The sequence below is a fragment of the Raphanus sativus genome, chromosome 4 (assembly GCF_000801105.2).
Source record: "Raphanus sativus cultivar WK10039 chromosome 4, ASM80110v3, whole genome shotgun sequence".
Classification (NCBI taxonomy): Eukaryota; Viridiplantae; Streptophyta; class Magnoliopsida; order Brassicales; family Brassicaceae; genus Raphanus; species Raphanus sativus.
Genome location: NC_079514.1, coordinates 17,077,236 through 17,097,975, shown reverse-complemented (window position 1 = coordinate 17,097,975; position 20,740 = coordinate 17,077,236). Strand labels below are relative to the sequence as shown.

Sequence of the window (20,740 nt, the reverse complement as noted above, 5' to 3'; positions counted from 1 at the left end):
TAGAGAGCTGATAATAGTAAAGATAATAATTATTAAGAGTGCGTTCATCATCAAGACACACACACACACAAACGACGTCATGCATAAAGCTTTGAGATTAAACAGTAAAAAAAGACCCAAGGTTGCATGGTATTATCATCACACGATAGAGCTAGACCTCCTCTGCTTCTTGAAAGCAATGACCTTGTTCTCGATCTCGTCGTCGTCCTTGTTGGCAAACTCAATCATATGAGCTACAACAAACAAAAGAATTCATGAGGAGTTTGTTTTCCCTTGAAAACGAAGAATCAATTTGAAACAATTTTTATTTTGCTGTGCTTACCTGGGACAGTATAGCCCAAACCAATTTCACCGTTGCCAAAGGGACTGGGACGGTTACTTAGGACTGAAGGTACGCCAGAAATATCTAATTCGAATTCTCCCACTCTAATTCCATCAAGAGCCAGCGCCCTAGCTTCTCCTTCTTGTAGGGAAAAATAGACATTAGTCAGCTTGTCGAGAGTATCGACAAAAACATGAGTTATCTCCCCACAATCAGAGAAAACTTCTTTCAAAACCGTCTCGACTTCGTCTACAGGGAGGTTAGTGTCATATCCCCTAACCGAAACGCCATACCAACTGCAGCAGTTAATTTTAGCAAATGTGTTATCTTAACGACAAACAATACATAAGATAATTAGACCCAAAAAAGAAAGAGCAAATCAACTTACAATTTTGGGTCATTCATTAGTTCGTTAATCAGAGAGGATCTATAGCGTGCTGCCTCCTCATCTTCTTCATCCGATTCAACCTTAACAAGAGCATTCCATCCTCCAACGTCAGTTCCATTAAGTTGCAAGGCCTTCTCTTCTGCCCCATCTCCGAAAAGAATAACTAAAGCACGTCTTTTAAGACAAACAAACAAAAACACCCTGGTTTTTTAGCTTAGCGGCAAGAAATTAACAATGAAAAATATATCAAGAGACGCACAAACCTGTCGAGATTAGGGCTATGATCAGGGTCTTTGGGAACAATAACCCTTGTAACGTCGCCACATGAACTGAAGAGATCAATCAGTTCCTTCTTGATATCATCCTCAGGCAGATTAGGGTTGTATCCCGCCACAGAAATCAAAGCTCTAGGAAGATACCAACAGTTAAAAATTAACATACACGACAAGTATCCCCAAACAAACAAACAAATAAATAAATAAAATAATTTAATTACCGGGGCTTGCCACTGATCCTGTCGGCAAAGGCTTTTTCAGCAGCCTCACTCTCGAACTCTTCCCTCTCGGATCTCAGGATGTCGTACGCGTCCATGGTGAAGAGGCAAATAACCCTAAGCCGCCGCTTTACGATGTGCTTCCTGTTTTAGGGATTTGGGATTATACACACGTCAATTAATTTTTTTTTAAATTGTATATATTATTGTTTAAAGATTGTATATGATCTCAATAATTCTTTATTAGAAACTTACTCAAAAAATTTAAGCACACAAACTCAATCTCTAAACTCTTAAAGTAACTCTTATATAGAGATTAAAGTTTCCTAAATTCTTAGGAACTAACTTCCGTAAACCTATCTCGATCAGGACTTGTGTGACTTGTTCACCAAGTTTTAAGATTTTCTCTAACATATATAAAGCCTAATATATTTAAGAGAATATTAAAGGGAACTACGAAGATATCTTTCTCACACTACTAATACTATCCAAATCGATTTGATGATCTCGGTCGAGAAAGTATACACAAGACTCCCCACCGCTCGTGCCCTTGTGGCTGAGGTGACAATGGCTATCGTCTCTGGAGCTTAGCCTATGCTTTTACCAAGTGCCTTGGGAGGAGCTTATCTTCTCCAAACCGGAAAGGGTCATAAAATTGCTGTGGCTAAACCGTAGCCTTTAGCTTTAAACAACCCTGAAAAGTCTAGAAGTTTGAGGCTAGGGCAACCTGGTATGAAACATTCTATTCCTGTTGCTGAAACTTGTGTAAGAGAGTTAGCTGCTTACTTTCTTGAATACCAAGGCTTCTCTGGTGTTCCACCAACAGCTTTGGTTAGTATCTCGCATGTTCCTTTCCATGTCAATGACGCCTTCTCCTCCATGCCCTATAAGGTTTCTTCCTTGCAGAGATTTATGTGTCTTGATTTTGATGCCGGAGAGTTAGGTCCAGGAAGCTTCACGGTTGCTTCGGTTCATCCGATAGGTATACTTGATGTGAGAGTCTTGAACCTTGACAGACACGCAGGGAATATGCTAGTGAAGAGATGTGAACAAGACAAGGGAGTTGGAACTGCTGAGCTTGTCCCAATAGATCATGGTCTCTGCCTCCCTTAGTGCCTAGATGATCCTTTACTTTGAGTGGCTTAACTTGGCTCAAGCTTTGGTTCCACTCACAGACACTGAGCTGGAGTATATATCTAATCTAGATCCTTTCAAAGACGCAGAACTTCTTAGAAATGAACGACACTCTTTGCCTGAATCTGCTATACGTGTCCTTATAGTATGCACGGTTTACTTGAAACAAGCAGCAGCTGCAGGGCTTTTGAACGCACTCTTAATAATTATTATCTTTCTTCCGAAGGGCGGGTATATTTTTTATTTTACTTTTTTGAGAAATTTTGTTTTTATATTTGTGTTATTTTTTGTAATCATATTTGTATTTAATATTAATTTAATATAATTTTGGTTGTTATATTAAATATGTCAAGTTGTATAATTATACATTTGTACCATATGCATATAAGAGATTATTTTTAAACTTTATTCTTAAAAAACTCGATTCGGAATCGACTCGAAAATCAAAGTCTCATATTCTGTTAGAACCTGACCTATATAGTCCAACGGTTCTTAAAGTATTATATCCAAAAACTAATATCAAATCTAACCCGCACCGAAAGCCGAATTCTTTTTGAAAAAATATTTAAGAAAATAAAAATTTAATATATTCTGTTATATATATATTATAATTAATAATTCCATAATAATATCAACTTCAATAGTTTTAGTATTCTTAAATTTACTTCCAAAAATATACTTTGTAGATCATAAATTTAAATTTAGTATATTTATGTACCAGATATGAATTCGATATTTGTTGTTTGTTGTCTTGTACATAGCCCATAAAATAGGAGTTTATAAATGACTATAGAAGGTGGTTAAGTTTTATTTAAAAAGAAAATGGTACGTAGGTTTTTGAAAAAAAAGAAGGTGGTTACATACGTTTTAGATGCAGTTATATTCAGTTATATTTAATGTCATTCAGTTATATTTTAGATGCAGTTATATTCAGTTATATTTAATGTCATTCAGTTATATTTTAATGTGGACACAACATTTTATCAATTGGTCATACTGCTATTTTAATAGTATTGATATATTTTTTTGGTTTCATGTAGAACATTTCTAAAAAGACCTCTATAACTTCAAATAAAAAGGTTTTTTTTGTTTTAAAAATGAACTTTAAAACTTCAAATTTGAAATAATGATTAGTGAAACTTGAAATGATTCTCAAATATTTTCGCGTTTATCGATTTAATCCTTAAAATATTTTATAATCTCATAAATATTTAAAATTATTCTTTATAAATATAGCTTGTAATCTACAAATTAAAAATAAATAGAATTATTTTTACTTAGAAATGTACTAGTTGATCATATATGAGGGAATTACGAAATAATTTTATGAAATAATGTGTTATTTTGTTTCTAGTTTAATATTTAATTATGTATTTCTATTTATAGTTTCATATGTTAATGTAATATTTTATTAATTAATATTGTTGTAATATTTCAATATATATGTTAATTATTTATATTTTTGTGAAATTACATTAACTGTTCCAAATATAAGGACCTGTTGTAAAATATAAATAATTTAGAAATTATATTTGAAGTTTTATTTTTGGAGAGGAACACCATGAAACTTTGGGAATTGTCAAAAATACCACATTCATAATACCATTTTTTATGTTTATACTAACCATTTTTACCCTCACTTTCACATAGGAACAAAAAACAATTACAACCTTAGGATTAGTTTTGACCAAAAAAATTTTAGGGTTAACTAATCTAAACTTAGGGTTTAGAGTTGAGAGGTGGGATAGGATTTAGAGTTTAGGGTTTAAAGTTGAGGATTTAGCGTTTCGGGTTTAGAATTTATAGTTTATGGTTTAAGGCTTAGGGGTTAGAGTTAGAATTTCGAAAAATTATAATTCTAAAACATAAAAAATATATATATTTTTAGGATTTAGGGTTTAGGATTTAGAGTTGAGGGTGATAGGGTTTAGAATCGAGAATTTATGGTTTAGAGTTGAGAGTTTAGAGTCTAGGGTTAGAATTTTGAAAAAGTATAATTCAATAATATAACAAATTATTTATTTAAAAATTATTGGAGCACATATACATAAGAAAAATAAGAATTAAGTTTATACCCATAACACCACTTTGACTATCATATCCCCTATATATTAAAGGAGAAGCATTTTTAAGGCTTTCCTTAAACGATTTTTGTGAGAATGCATGAGAAAGCTCGGATCCACGTGTCATTCTGTGAGCGAGTTTAAGAAAAACGGAGCATTTAATTCTTTGCTTTGTTTCCTTATTTGCTTCCATTACAAGAAACGAATCCAATTTTTTTTTCATTCATGCGCGAACTGCGTTGACGTTAAACGTGTAGAAACAACTACATTTCCAACTTATAGTTTGAATCCCCATCTCAGCATGTTGATAAAGAGCGTACGAAACTCACCACCACGAAGCAGAAACACTTTGAAACATCACCAAAGCGGATGAGTTTGAACTTCAGTTGCGAATGCCAAATCGGATGAGTTTTCCGTTTGCAAACAGGGAGAGCTAAGGGACGAGCAAATACGAAGAGCTAAGGGCGAGCTAACGGACGAGCAAACTTCAGTCCCGAGTAACTATGGAAGATTGAGAGAGAGAAGGAAAAGATTTGATACATTTACGAAGAATAAACTTTATGTTTTTCATAGTCTCTACACTGATTTTTTGTTGTTTTATAGGTCGACCATAGTTATCTACAATTTTCATGTTTTTGTAGAACCGAGCTGCTCGTGGAGCTGATGTTTATTTCCATGTTTCTCGCAAGCATTACGTTAGTAAGTCGTGTATTTTGACAAGGCAAGTGGGTGAAACAATTGCTTCTATGGTGATTTGCTGCTATTCAAAGGAAGTCTTGCATTCAAAGGAAGTCTTGCATTGTGATCAAACATTTGCTGCTATGGTATAACCATAGTTTTTATTTAAGTAATATTCGGAGTCATTTGCTTCTCTGCATAGCCAAAATTGGATTGAACGAACCAGTAACATTATAGTCAAGTTTGATAGACTGTCATGTATTTTTTTTGTATGCTATAGTTTGGTTATTTGTGCACACTGATGTTTCATGTATGTAAGTTATATGTTGTATGAATTCTTTGAAGCAAAAAAAAAGAACTATGTGTGTCTTCTTCGCGGAAGTTTAATAACCAAAACAACAGCTTCAACTAATAAAAGGGTTCTCTTCTCTTTTTTGTCAAGTAAGGTTATAGAAAGAAGCTAAATAGACGTACAGTGCAAGAAAACACATTTGTTTAACTAATTCATTGGCTTAGATAACATTGCATGATAATAATATCGATCAGATTCTGTAAAACACATATGTTTTGTTTAATACATACGAGGACGTAGTGCATGTTAAGTTTTTTGCAGAATCAGTTAAAAAAATATAAATTCTTGCTTACCATATTTACCTACTAAATATTTTTCTTGCTTACCAAGTCTCAAATCAGTAAAAAAAATGTTAAATATCTAAACTTCGAACTTATAAGATATCTATTTAACATAATCTAATTTTGCATTTACTTTCGTATTGCCTTTTTATTAGCAATAATATTGCAACTATATAAACTAAAACACTATAATTACTTTATTAAAAACACAAATAAAAATTATAGAGAGAGAGAGAGAGAGAGTTTAGGGTATATCCAAGAATTTAGGGTTTAGTGTTTGGATTTTTACCCATGGGTTTAAACTTTGTCCATGGATTTAGGGTATAGTGTTTAGTGTTTATGATTTAATTTTTTGTGACGGTTTTAAAATTGTTAAAAAATTCATCTTTTTGCAGCTAATAATATTTTTCTTGTATTTTAAAATCTTAACACAAATTATTATTATTTTATTTATTATATTTTTAAAAATTGTACATTAATTGGCAAACTATGATTAGTTGGTAATTCACCCAAGAAAAATTCATGATAAAATATTAAATTAGGAAATATTTCCATATAAATAAAAATTGTGGTAGTTAAAAGATAATCGATGAATTAAAAGAATGTTTACATTTTTATATTTTTCAAAAAAAAGGTTTACGATTAAGGGGATATCAAGAGAGAGAGAGAGAGAGAGAGAGAGAGAGATTTGGTGTTTAGGGTATACCCAAAGGTTTACAGTTTAGTGTTTAGGATTTACCCAAGGGTTTAGGATATATCCAAGAATTTAGGGTTTAGTGTTTGGATTTTTACCCAAGGGTTTAAGCTTTGTCGAAAGGTTTAGGGTATAGTGTTTAGTGTTTATGATTTAATTTTTTCTGACGGTTTTAAAATTGTTAAAAAAATTTCATCTTTTGGCAGCTACTAATATTTTTCATTTATTTTAAAAACTTCACAAATTATTATTATTTTATTTATTATATTTAAAAAAACTGTACATTAATTGCCAAACTATGATTAGTTGGTAAATCACCCAAGAAAAATTCATGATAAAATATTAAACTAGATCCCATATAAATCAAAATTGTGGTAGCTAAAAGATAATCAATGAATTAAAAGAATGTTTACATTTTTATTTTTCTCAAAAAAAAAGGTTTACGATGAAGGGGATACCGAGAGAGAGAGAGAGAAAGAGAGAGAGAGAGAGAGAGAGAGAGAGAGAGAGAGAGAGAGAGAGAGAGAGAGAGAGAGAGAGAGAGAGATTTAGTGTTTAGGGTATATCCAAGAGTTTACAGTTTAGTATTTAGGATTTACCCATGGGTTTAGGGTATATCCAAGAATTTAGGGTTTAGTGTTTGGATTTTTACCCAAGAGTTTAAGTTTTGTCCAAGAGTTTAGGGTATAGTGTTTAATGTTTATGATTTACTCTTTTGTGACGATTTTAAAATTGTTAAAAAAATTCACCTTTTGGCAGCTACTAATATTTTTCATTTATTTTAAAAACTTAACACAAATTATTATTATTTTATTTATTATATTTTATAAAACTGTACATTAATTGGCAAACTATGATTAGTTGGTAATTCACCCAAGAAAAATTCATGATAAAATATTAAACTAGGAAACATTCCCATATAAAACAAAATTGTGGTAGTTAAAAGATAATCGATGAATTAAAAGAATGTTTACATTTTTATATTTCTCAAAAAAAAAAGGTTTACGATGAGGGGATACCGAGAGAGAGAGAGAGAGAGAGAGAGAGAGAGAGAGAGAGAGAGAGAGAGAGAGAGAGAGAGAGAGAGAGAGAGAGAGAGAGAGAGATAACTACGATCCACTTATGCACTTATAATAATAACATAACATGTAGTATATGAATTAGACATAATGATACATAGAGATTGAGAAAGAATTACAATCTACTTATATTTATACTAATAGCTAAACGGGTAATATATGAATCATATGAATGCCCGCACGCATGATATGATCGTAATTACCTTTTTATCCTTTTCAAAAAACTAAAATGTTTATGATGAGCGAGAGAGACTTATATGTGGATAAACCTAAATGAGTAAGATACAAAGATACAACGAGAGTGAAATATAATTACGATCCACTTATGCACTAATAATAATAGCTATACATGCAATATATAAATCATATCGATGCCCGCACATGCATGATTTATTATTTCATATTTCAAAGTATATGATAATAATTTAAACCTCAAAGTATATTGAATTAAGTAATGTCTAAAATGCTTATAGTTTTGAACCACAAAAACTGAATGGAGAACAAATTTAGTTTTAGTAATACATAAAACATATGAATTGTATTTGAATAATACATATTTATATTAATAATACATAAAACATCTGAAGAACAAATTTAATTTTAATAATACATAAAACATTTGATTAGATATTAATAATATTTATACATAAAACATAAGAATCGTACTAATGCCCGTGTGCGGGCATTAATACGATTCGTATGTTTAAAATAAAATATGTTAAAATCTTAATCTTATTTTTTAAAACACTCATCAATACTGATAAAATCTGAGAGAGAGAGAGAGAGAGAGAGAGAGAGAGAGAGAGAGAGAGAGAGAGAGAGAGAGAGAGAGAGAGAGCCATAGAGAGATAACAAAATGAATTCGAGAGTAAGATAAACACACAAAACCCAAATTCTAAACTATATATATATACTTTCTAATATTTTCGAAAAATTGCTGATCTAAGCATCTCATTCCGCGCAAGGCGCGGATTACTACCTAGTGTTATATATTGTTATGAAAAGTGCCAAAATATCATTTCCTTCGAGTGCAAACATAAACGAGCGCTTCCTCTTTTTATCATAGAAATTGAAAAAAAAAGATTGTTTTTACTTTTAAAACTCTTGCATTCAACGAAGAAGAGGGATTTGAAGAGAGAGCGTAGAAATCTGAGTTTGAGAACGAAAATTTTGAAATCAGCGATTAACGGTTTAGTCGTGTGGCATAGGTATGATATGAAAGTTAGGGTTCTCCGAGGGTTCTTTCAATTTCACGGTGTCGCGATTGAGTTTCAAAACCCAACAAATCAAGATAAGTTTGGTTTGATTTCATAGCATCTAGGGACATGGTCTAAGTTTCGAACCGATCTTGTCTTGTATTGACAGAAATGAAATTGGTAACACTTGCTTTTGCATTTTCAGATCCGGTCAGTTTCGGTGTTCTTTTTGTTTGTTTTTTTCAGTAAAAGGTTTTGGGTTAAGGGTTAGAGAGAAAGTGATGTCGTGTGATAATATGACTATACTATATGTGAAACGTTCATAGTATAGTTACCCAACAGAATTTAAAATAGTGTGATCTATATATGTATGTGCTTCCATGCTTGTGTTGGATGGTGTCAATGCTCTGCGTATAATAAACTGAAAACGTTAGTTGTTACTTGTATAGCTGTGGTTACGTAATTTTTACTCATATGGGTTTTGTAGACATGCTTACTATATTTTTCTCCCCATTCAATTATGTAGGCCTATTCTACATGAGACAATGTAATAGTATAATTTGTACAAAATGTGTGTGTGATGGTGTCGTATCGTGCATGTAGTGTCTATAGGAAATGTTTGTTGATATAGTTGGTTGCGGCATTGTGAAGTTTGTTGAACGTTCTGTATATTGTATATGACATAGGTCTGGGCATTTGGGTATCCGTTTGGATACAGATCGGTTCTTTCGAGTATCAGGTTCTTAGGATTTAGAAATTAAGCCTCATTCGGGTATTATAAAATTTCGGGTCAGGTTCGAGTCGGATCCTCCCGGGTTTGGGTGGGTTCGGTTCTGATGTAAAAATCTAAACATAACCAAATAACTAATATATCTAAAATGAATTCGGATAATAATATTCAAAGTAACCATATTACCCGATTCGATTAGGATATTTTGTATTCAAACTACCCAAATAACTAAAAAATACTCATTGGACACATTTTTGAGTATTTCTATCCAACCTATCATATTTTATCCAAAATACACAAAATAACTAATATATTTAATTTATATTTTAATTGTTAAAATAATTATACATATCTCTATAAATAATATTTTAAAATATATATATTTATATTTTGGATATCTTCAAATACTCATTTGGTTCTCGGTTCGGATCGGGTTGGGTACTGGTTCTTCGGATAAATCAGTTTAGGCCCATTTGGTTATTTACCCTGGGTCTGATCGAGTTCAGGAACCTGATTTTCAGGTCGGTTTTTCGGTTCCACAAAATTTACCCAGCCTTAATATGATATATGTTGGTACTATTGGTTACTAATATTTTATCATAGTTTCGGATATGTTGCACAATTTATTTTGTAGAATGATGTATATACCATAAGCTTAATTGAAATAGTATATACTACAATTTGTTTTATGTAATTGGTATATTATAGATTAGGTACCATTGTGTTTTCTTATTAGGAATACATTTGTTTATGTGGTTGACGTTCATGATTTACATTTCACTGGGTTATATGTGTGACAATGCTGTGCTACTGGAATGTAGTACCACACGAAGTCTGAATCAGTGTGCCTTGCTCACTGATAAGTCACTTGCAGCGAATACATATGCAGTTGTAGCCTTCTCAACCTTCAACCCCGACCAATACCATAACGACATGTTGAACGAAACCCTTATGTTGTGTTTTTTCTACTCATGTGTTACTTATGAGTTGTCAATTTTACTAACCTATGTGACTTTTTTTTGTGACACACTAACCTATGTGACTAATATCTCTTTTTACTGCTGTGAGCAGCTCAATTTATGTACTATTTTGAAAGTTATGTATGGTTCAGTATAACACTAACGAATTATGTATCAGTCGCCATGCATTTGTAACAGTGTTTCGATCTCACTCCTATTGTGTCTCAAGCTTATGCTTTTCGGTAGACCAACGAGACTTCTATATAAATACTTATGTTTACTTTTCTAATGTTTAGTCGCATGCCTTATCTGATTTTCAGGTTTCCTATGTATTCAATCATTTCTATACTACTATCTTTGATAATATAGAATAACTTTCAACTATTTAAGCAATAATTAAGTAATATATGGATCCGCTATATTAAATTCCGCCAATTGAGATCCTTTTACGATCCGAAGTAGTTACTTGTGTTTTTTCTATCAGCAGATAACACATTCGCCCACCTTTTATCACACTGTGTGGTTTCTTTCTTTACGTACCCCAGTGAATTAAGTAGACAGTGTGTTGTAGTTTCTTCAAACAATACTATAATAAACATCTATAGTATAGTATTGGATATGTTTGTGCTATCTTATATAGTTGATTCCTCCATTTTTGGATCATCTTACTTCACCGGTTCTATATGTGTTGTTCTTCTTTCTTATGTGTAACATTGTCTAGCCACCTAGACTTCATATATGATACCTTCGTTTACAACACATATGAATTAGAACATGCGGACTTTGGCGGATGGTGCATATGTTGACAATACTAAGTTATATATATGATAGTAGTGTTGGCTTTATTGTCATTGTATTCGCTCAATGCTTGGATTCTTTAGATGTGTCATTTTAAATAAAATATTATGTGTTATGTTACACCATAGAATTGGTAGAAACACATGAATCACATATTTTTTTTCTTCCACTTCATCCTCACGTGCTTCTAGAAAGAAAATGGGAAAGTTGGTGATGTAATGGTCTCATCAAACATCAAACAGTGTTCAGTGGGTATATTCTTAATACTTTTCCCTTTTATGATTATCTCAAAAATTCACGTACATGAATAATTGTACTATTAAAATGGTAAACATGAAATTCTCCATGAAAATTCAAATATTTAGATAGATAGTTTTTTGAGATGCTTTTAGTTAAATTTCAGGTGCATGAAATCATTTATTTATGAAAAATGTTGAGGGAAGCGTATAGAAGGAGAAAATCCCATTACAAAGTCGGAAGTGGTCATGATTTCCACTTTAAACTTTCATAAAAACCTTCAAAGTAATAACACTTTTAACAAAAGCGATGAGAATGGCTTAGGTGCTTCTTTATTAGTATGGTGGACAGAATTATAAACACTGTTGACGTGATGATTAATTATATTTGTTTTAGTTAAACATATAGTTTATTAGATTTACTTTTTTAATAAACTAATTTTTTTTTTCATTGTCTCCTCTTCTCTGCAGTGTAAACAAATAAAATTTATCGTAATAAACAATTTGTATACGAAGAATATATCAATCTAGAATTATTTTACTCCTACAAATCAAACTAAATTGAAACGGTTATCTTATAACTTTTAAAAAGCTCCGCAATAAAAACAAAATTAAAATTAAAGAAGCACCACAGGTTAGGAAACATAAATATGAATTAAAAAGATTAAAATATTAAGAATATCATTACTTTATATTTTCTTTAATATAAACAGATCTCTTCTTCACTTTTTGGTTTCTCTTTAAAGTTTTTGTTATTATTTTTTCTCAGATTTTTACGACTGTTCTAAAAACCAAATCGATCAGAGATTTTAAGTTAATTATTCTATAAATAAAATAAAAATATTTTATCGGTAATAAATTAACTAATGTTAATAAAATATATGTTTAAGTAAAACTAATGGAGTTAAGAATCACATCAATGATGTCTATAATTATGTCCACCATAATAATAAAGAAAACATGTGAGCCACTTTCAATGTTTTTGTTGAGAATGTTATTAATTTGAGGGTTTATTTTGGAAATTTAAAGTTTGAAGGTTTAAAGTGGAAATAGTGACCATTTTAGAGGTTTTTAATTGATTTTCCCATATACAGTAAAATCTCTATAAATTAATAATGTTGGAAGTACACCAAAACTATAATTTTTTTATTAATTTATAGAGAGTATTAATTTATCGATATACTAATTGAACCAAAAACTCAATTTGGGACTATAAAATTATATTAATTTATAGAGATTTTTAGTGTATATTAATTTATCAAGTATAATTAATTTAAAGAGGTTAGGCTGTAATATTTAAGAGCCAAAAGCATTTTCTTTTGAAACGGCTCATTTCACTGTAATCTAAGCAACTTTTGTTAATTCTCCTTATATCAATCAGCAGTCTTATCTTTATAAGAACTAGAGCTAGAACTATTATATTAAATGCAATTAATGAAGTAGTTATGAAAATTTAAAAAGAAAGATGTAATAAAATAGGTAAATTGTGTTTTATACTTTGTAATAAATGCTGTCTTTTTTTTATTTTGTCGTCGTGATAAATGCTGTCAAATTTATTAGAAATGATAATAAATGAAATGGTTTAAGATTACTTAAAATGAATGAAAATATGTAATAGACCACTTAAAAATAGACAAATATTATTTCGTACTTTAGTTTTAATAGAATAGATATTTAGTTTTAATAGAATATATGTAAATATTATATTCAACTCTATTAATTTATCTTCTATAAATTTTAGATTTTGGTCAACAGAAAAAAAAAGTCATCTCTTTTTGGGCAATATATTAATACATGTGCAGTTATGTGTGGTTATATATATATATATATATACAAGTAAAATCACATAGATATCCAATACATACTAATTTTCGTATAATTTCAATTACCATTTACAAACAATGTTAAAAGTTTACCTATTGTTGAAAGTCCTTTTCATAATTTTATCTGTCATTGCGGTGCATCACCTTCCTGTAGCAACCTCCAAACAATGGTGCATAGCAAAATCGACGGCGACAGATGCAGAACTAAAACTAAATATATATCTAGGGTGCGAACATAAATTCGTCGATTGTAGACCAATCTACCATGGTGGATCTTGTTTCGAGCCTGATACTCTCATCAGCCATGCGTCATTTGTGATGAATGCGTTTTTCCAACTCCATAATCGCATCAAGGAATGGTGTGGAGGTTACAATAATAATACTGGCATAATCACTAGCACTGACCCAAGTTATGGTTCATGTGTGTATTATGGATCTTAGAAATATACAATTGGTTTTAATAACTGAACCGTAGAAATCTTTGCGGTTCTGTAATATCTGACCAAAATAATTATGTAATGTGCTAAATGTGCTCAAATTAATATAATTAAATAAAATAAATGATAATTTCGTCTTTTCTATGTTCCAAAAAAAATGCTTGATACGTACCTTACAACTTTTTTTTACGTACCTTTACAACTTGGATGTCTGCTTTTGTTGAGAACGGTCAGTCTCACGGGCATCAAGAGCAAAGAGCTTTTCATATGATCTTTATTGATGCTCGAGACCCGATGAAAATCACATTTGCTAGGCAGGGGTAGATCTAGACACATTTACAATTGGGGGCACAATGTTAACAGTATCAAAAATATAATAAGATTGGGGCATTTTTTGTATTTTTACCATAAACTATATAATATTTAATCAAATACATTTAAATTATTTAAGAGAAAACAAAAAAAAAGAGTAGGGGCACATGACCCCGTACCCGTACGTTGCCGCCCCTGTTTGCTGGTCCGTCGGGACTGTCACGTTCTTTTCCCGTCGCTGTTTTCGCCAAAGAGAATGATTTGACAACGGTGTACGCTGAACTTTTCTTTTTTCTACATACATTAGCTGATAATCATCTCATGTAATAACGTTTGTATGATTACTTCTGTTTTCATATTTAGTCAATCTACAATTATTTAGCGGGTCGAAAATCATAATTTAGACTACACTGAAATGTTTTAGTAATGAAGATAAAACCTCAACGTTGAACCTATAGTGAAAATAATATTAACAACTTAAAATACCAGCTCAAAAAAAAAGAAAAATCAATGGTGATCACCCCACATCTCCATGAGATAACTCTTACAACTACTACCGTTGAGAGACCAAGATTCATGATCTAACCATCTACGTTTCTTCTGTATTATTCTTGATGACTTTTGTCTCTGTTCTTCTTCTTGTTCCTCGTGCGAAGATGTCTCAATCTTTTTGAGATTGTGTCTGTATTCAACAACTATTTGTTCAAAAACTTCGACCTCAAACATGTTCATTTTCACCATTGGGTTTAAGTGATCCCTCACAAACGCAAAGGCCAACTGGTCTCGAGGGTTAAACGCTTCTAACTCGTTGAACATGAAGCACGAGAATAGGTTGCTTCTTATTCCGTGTTTTCTCAGTATCAACGCACTGTCTGGTACATCTAAAAATGTCAACATCAAGGCAAATTGTAAATTCGCTGGTCACGACATTTACTATGACACACCTGATTTTTAAGAACGTTAATACCCAACATAAAACTTGTAAAAATAGTATTTTTATTCTTTTATTATCCATATATAAGAAAATAGAAGTATGCTTACTCTAGCTTCAGATATATGCAATTATATGACGTAAGAAATATCTCTTAGATCGACCAAAACCATAGATCAACTTGCGTTTTGGGACCCTCATATCTCTCTCTCATATTCTCATTGATGTTCTTATATGGGACCACATCGTGATTCTTTGATTGCAACTATGATTATTTTTCCAAAACGAATATGCCCAACAACCAAACCAAAGAGAAAAAACAAATCTACAGCGAGAACTCAAGCAAGAACACATATTGTTTTTATCATCTAATTTAATCTAAAATGTTTTTTGTTGTTTGTAATACTATTTTCTTATTCCTATATTCCAGTATCGATAATGATCTACATAATAATACTGGTACTCGATCACTAAAAGATCAAGTTATCTCTACGAATTGAATCATTGAACGTAAGGTTTTCATGATTACCCGTGACTCCATTTTTTTGAAAAGCCACAATTAAAAAGAGCATAACCTAACCGACTAAAAGCCAATCTTCATGCATAAGACATGACTCTTTTAATCTTTATTGCCAAGTAATGTATTAGAGTACACACCAACATTCTAGACAAAGAAATTTCAAAAAAATAAAACATTCTAGACAAAGAAAGGTATCTGTTTTTCTAAAGATGATTACCTTAACCTCATTAGCACAGAAAGAGTGGAGAGTACTCTAACTATATGTTATACATCAACCAACCTTGGACCATAATATCATAATATATACCAAATATCAAAATAGAAATTTGAAAGAAAATCACTGATATGAAAGAAATTTTTAGTTTGAACTATGATCTTCTATTTGAAAAGTAAACAGATAAAATAAGCACTGGGTTTTAGTGAAAATAAACTAGTAAAATAAAAGTTAAAGTCTAAAATCATACCAACATTAATTTGAAAAATAATTATCAGCCAGCATAAGCTTGCACAATGAATCCACTATCAGATTATTTATACGAAAATCATAGTTCGTACTTTGAGATTACTCCGTATCATTTATTTTACATTAAAGAGGTTTTAAAGCTTGTTCGTTACTAGTGAAAATCATATTACCTGTGGGATATGGCATTTTATGAGAACTCCAAGGCTTCAAACCATGCTCACAATAAGTCTCCATCTGCATCCTTAGCCCATCAACATCTCCCCATTTCTTCCACCTCGCAGTAGCCATAGCCTCCTCCATCGTATTTACAAAAAACGGATGCTTAGATATGGCCATATCAACATCAGGCACTACCAACATAGAATGAATTAGAAGTAGCGGATCGATCATGAGCTGGATTTTCGCGTCAATCCATATACTGAACTTTGAGTTTGGAAACAATCTATGTATTAGATACTTTGGTATAACCCCGTTCATAGCCGGATTGTTGTATAGATTGTCGGACTTTGAGATTTTGATGATTCTCCATACGCCGACTCTGTAATCTCTTGGATTGTTTTTAGGGATGACATTGTGGTGGAAGAGAGAGTTTAGTGTTTTGTCGTCAATGAACATGTAGAAACAAACGGTTTCTAGGGTTTTAACTCCAAGTCCGACTGGTTGTCTGATTTTGTCATGGTCGTTAAAAATGGCTGATGCAACTACTAGTCCACATTTCTCCATCTCAGCTCTATCTACCAAAATCATAGAAAATAGTTAAATAAACTATAAATTATAGATAAAATTCAACTAATAAATATCTAACCATCGCAAGAGATGTTATTGCGCTAATCACAGTCTCTATTTAACCCTTTGGGCTCTCAAATAGTGACAACAAATACAGTTATGATTTTAACATTTAAAATGCATGCTTAAAATTGTTATATATAATAATATTACAAACAACCATAACTTTTTTTGTGCACCACAAAAAAAAACTCATAAATCGGTTACTGGTTCAACCGGTTAATCAATATCTGGTTTACTAAGGAGGATGATATCTCACCGGAGTCGCTGACAGGAAAATGTCTGAAGAAACCACATGGAACTTCGACGTCATTGTCCGAATGATTGAAATAAGAAAATCTCTTCTCGGTACTGAAGTTTCCACCGAAAGTTTCGCTTTTTCCATTAATGTATCTTAACTCCTCCGACGATGATGAGTCGCTGCATATACTCTGTATCTCATTCAACACTGTCCAGTAATCTGATTCAAATAAAACAACAAACACAATGCCCAAATCGTTACTCGTTAAAAACATTAATACCCATCTTACAGAAAACACACTTGCGTTTTTATGATCTTTTTTTTTTTGGTTTACCTGAGAAGAAAACAGGGGAAGAGCAAGAAGATCTGTGTGTGGGAAGAGCGTATTTGTGTTCACCGTAAGAAGAAGGATAAGAGAAGATATTTGTTTGGATCGGATCGAAAGGTGAATACCGAAAGATGCATTGGTTTCTTGAGAGAGAGACGTAGATAAACAGAGAAAGTGTTGTGAATAAGTAGACAAGTGAGAAACAGAGGAGCTTTGATCGGACATAGAGAGGCGGAGACGCGGTGATTCTGATGAATTTTCTCATCGGAAGGAAATATTTTACGGTTTATTCATCATTCTTGGTAATTTGTTTCTTGAGAATTGGTGTTGATGATGGAGAGGGAGGAAAGGAGAGGATCTTTCATTTAAGTTTGTGCTGATGAACTAACTGGAAGTTAGAAACTTTAGCAGCTTTTTATGGTGAAACGTTACTGAAAAAATATTTTTAATTATTTATAAAAGGCCGAAAATCTTTTATAAATTAAATTAAAATCCTTGTTTCTATATTTTGCTCACCGTTTCTATAATTTATGATGTACATTTTGGAAAGAAAATATTACAAAAGCAAATATGGAAAGATGCGATTTTCGAATTAGTAATTTTCTTTCTTTCATGCCGGCTAAAAGTTCTATTTACCACTTGTCACAATGTGCTGTGTACACATTGTTTTCCAGAAATTCTGGACACTGGTGATAGATTTTCGAATTGGTTATTACATTTTAATAGTTGCTACTAAATTATCTAAGTACAAATTGAGATTAACCCTTAAACTTACACAATATTTATACTGAAATCTCCTTCTTATTAATCAAGAAGCATTTTTAAAGAGTAACCTTAAATGTGTAAGTTATTTACATGAGTGCCATGCTGACGTGTCAGCACCATATTCACTCTCAGCCCATATATAAAATCACCCTTGATTCACTAGAGAAATTACAAAAAAATGCCATTGTGGTACCACTCGAATTTCCTCATATACATTATAGTTCAAAATGAATAATTGGACGATTTCGTGTAAAAAGGAAAGTCAAAGATATGTCCGATTTCATCATTTCATGTTTAAGGAAAGTCAAAGATCATTACTATTTTTCTTAATTCTATTTCCCATTAACTCATTCCATGATTTCATTTTCTATCAAAATATATTGCCATATATAAAAGGTTACCATAGATCATTGTCATATAATGTATTACGCAATTATGTAGTATAATGTTGTAAAATCTAATATTTGTTTTTTTTTTCAATGCAAGATGTATCAGAAGCCATTTTATTAAAAGTAAACTAAACATTTTTTATAATGTATCAGAAGTCATATAATGTATCAGAAGCCATTTTATTATAACCGTATTTAATATATGAAAACTGCAATAAATTTTAAACTAATTTAGTATGTTATTTAATATAACCGTAATTTATGCCAAATCCTCCACAGAAATGGTTATCATTTTAAGTTTATACTATACACTTAATATTTGGTCAAATATCGTATTGAATATTGTTTCCTATATTAGGTTCAAAAATATAGTACTAACCAAATTTTGGAAGGCGATAATGCGTGTAGTTAAATATAGTAATAGCGTAAATTTTGGGTAAACTACTCAATATTTGTTTCTGGTAATTCTTGTGTGCCTAAACCCTAAGTTGCCTGACTATATATGATCTTCTAAACTCATTTACTCAGCATCATTACCAACCAAGTTTGAACTGGTATGCAATCTAACAAAAAATGAGTTATATGCACTCAATATCTGAGTTGAAACATTTCAAAGGTGAAAAAGAGATGTAAAAAGTTTTTGGAAGCAATACTAGGCTAAAGGTGTAGAAACTTTTATAATATTTTTGTATGGATGCAAAAATAAGTTTTTTTTGGTTTATTGCAATATGCTCTATATCAATTTAGCCATGTCTAACCAAACAACTAACACTTTCATATGGTAAATTTTTGTAGGAGGACAAAATGCGACATTTAAAAAGGTTTTGGTTTCTTAGTTTGATCCTTTTCTGAAACAAGGATAAAAAGGATTTGATTTCTCTTTTTGATTCAAATATATAAGCAGGTGACTTCAAATAGACGAGGAGCTTCATGTTCTCACATTTTGTTTGACCCTGAACTCCTAGAAATAGAAGCCTTCAAAAACAAGTAAGCATATATGAACATTTTCATCTGTTAATTATTTTACTTCTATGTTTGCTTACACAAACTACATTGACATGATTTATTTTTCAGGATACCAAGAAGAACCTTTTCATGTGAGTTGCATATTAATTCAAATTTTATTTTGGTTTTCAGTTTCTGAATAATAAAGCCTTTGCAACGTATCGTTCATATTTTGATTTGTACCATTGTTGTTTTTAGCATTTGATCTTAAGATTCTAATTGATGAACTATGTACCGTTTAAATTATCTTGCCAGGACTAAACTATTGAAAGCGTTATTTTTAGTTATTTATTGTCCATTGTTTAGTTTGTTTTATTTTGTTACTAAATATTTCATTGAAATGAAATAATCGATTAGTTTATAAATATTATAAAAACTACAAAAGAGATTTCGCAGGTATAATTTCGGAAACAAAAGAAGGTAAGAAATATTGAAAGAGTAATAAACTCCATAGTTTTGGGACATATTTAACAACCATTGAAGGTTCGTCTTCTGGATTTTATATGTACCGGTATAAACTAATGAAATAATCGATTAGTTACGTTAGTTCATCATTATTATTAGTTCAAAAAAAAAGAAGTAAACCCCTGTTATAATATTTTTTGTACCTGCAAAATCTCTTTTGTAGTTTTTGTATATGTATTTTCTTATAGTGATTTTTATTTTACAATGCAAAAAAAAAATTACAGAAAATAGAATATTAATTTCCAACATTAAAAATATAAGAACAATTTAAGTTGAAATGTTTTCACAGATAAACTAATTTAATTGAAATCAAATTTCTATATATTTAAATGTAAATGATACACTTTATGGTATCAATTTGTAATCGTGATTTGCAAGTTATGATCTTTAATTTAATGCATTTATGATTTAGAATATAAGTGAGTGATATTTTTTATCAATATATTGATCTCCACGCAAATTTAGATTATTATTTAGGTCAATATTGTATTGTATATGGAAAGTCTTGATTGCAATCACAAAATTTTATGTGGAGATAAAACTAGTGCTGATTGCCGTTATTTATACTACCTTCTTAATCTTTACATCACAAACGAAATCCTTGATTCAAATGTTTAATATTAACCTAAAACAGTATTCAACCGTATTTATCAACTTCCGAAAACAAAAAAATTTGAAGAAATCTTAACTTGCAATTTGCCAATCAGTATCATCGAGCGTATATTTGATATATTGATCTCATTTAATAAAGAAATAATTTAAAACTTATATAAATATAAGTGATGGAAGTGCTTCAATGATATCATCTTCTCTCTATTCTTTTGTCTCTAACTTTTTTTGAGATCCAGTACTTAAATAAATGGCAGGTTTAG

At 31.0% G+C, this 20,740-nt stretch overlaps 3 protein-coding genes across 3 annotated transcripts; 1 reads left to right on the top strand and 2 right to left on the bottom strand.

The window, feature by feature from the left end:
• LOC108853121 (nucleolin 1-like) lies at nt 1–1,502 on the bottom strand. The gene is made up of 6 exons (XM_018626577.2): nt 1,459–1,502; nt 1,207–1,347; nt 974–1,117; nt 711–884; nt 323–618; nt 1–233 (listed from the first exon to the last, which is right to left on the bottom strand). Exons 2-6 carry the CDS (start codon nt 1,299–1,301, stop codon nt 139–141), a joined length of 804 nt encoding a protein of 267 aa, XP_018482079.2. The 5' UTR covers nt 1,302–1,347; nt 1,459–1,502; the 3' UTR covers nt 1–138.
• Nucleotides 1,503–1,663: 161 nt separating this feature from the next.
• Nucleotides 1,664–2,562, top strand: LOC108850417 (phosphatidylinositol 4-kinase gamma 1-like). The gene has a single exon (XM_057007665.1). It carries the CDS (start codon nt 1,936–1,938, stop codon nt 2,314–2,316), a length of 381 nt encoding a protein of 126 aa, XP_056863645.1. The 5' UTR covers nt 1,664–1,935; the 3' UTR covers nt 2,317–2,562.
• Nucleotides 2,563–14,402: 11,840 nt separating this feature from the next.
• On the bottom strand, nt 14,403–17,667 carry LOC108851947 (alkaline ceramidase TOD1). Its single transcript, XM_018625425.2, has 4 exons — nt 17,251–17,667; nt 16,935–17,135; nt 16,060–16,623; nt 14,403–14,856 (listed from the first exon to the last, which is right to left on the bottom strand). Exons 1-4 carry the CDS (start codon nt 17,507–17,509, stop codon nt 14,483–14,485), a joined length of 1,398 nt encoding a protein of 465 aa, XP_018480927.2. The 5' UTR covers nt 17,510–17,667; the 3' UTR covers nt 14,403–14,482.
• Between the last annotated feature and the right edge of the window lie 3,073 nt (nt 17,668–20,740).

What these genes read in the sequence shown, in the direction of transcription:
- LOC108853121 (XM_018626577.2), bottom strand. Translation starts at nt 1,301, where the DNA reads ATGGACGCGTACGACATCCTGAGATCCGAGAGGGAAGAGTTCGAGAGT. An exon ending in AGGATCAGTGGCAAGCCCCG is followed by an intron (nt 1,118 to 1,206) that starts GTAATTAAATTA and finishes GTATCTTCCTAG; the next exon opens with AGCTTTGATTTCTGTGGCGG. An exon ending in CTAATGAATGACCCAAAATT is followed by an intron (nt 619 to 710) that starts GTAAGTTGATTT and finishes TAACTGCTGCAG; the next exon opens with TTGGTATGGCGTTTCGGTTA.
- LOC108850417 (XM_057007665.1), top strand. Translation starts at nt 1,936, where the DNA reads ATGAAACATTCTATTCCTGTTGCTGAAACTTGTGTAAGAGAGTTAGCT.
- LOC108851947 (XM_018625425.2), bottom strand. Translation starts at nt 17,509, where the DNA reads ATGAGAAAATTCATCAGAATCACCGCGTCTCCGCCTCTCTATGTCCGA. An exon ending in TTTTCCTGTCAGCGACTCCG is followed by an intron (nt 16,624 to 16,934) that starts GTGAGATATCAT and finishes TGATTTTGGTAG; the next exon opens with ATAGAGCTGAGATGGAGAAA. An exon ending in TAAAATGCCATATCCCACAG is followed by an intron (nt 14,857 to 16,059) that starts GTAATATGATTT and finishes TGACATTTTTAG; the next exon opens with ATGTACCAGACAGTGCGTTG.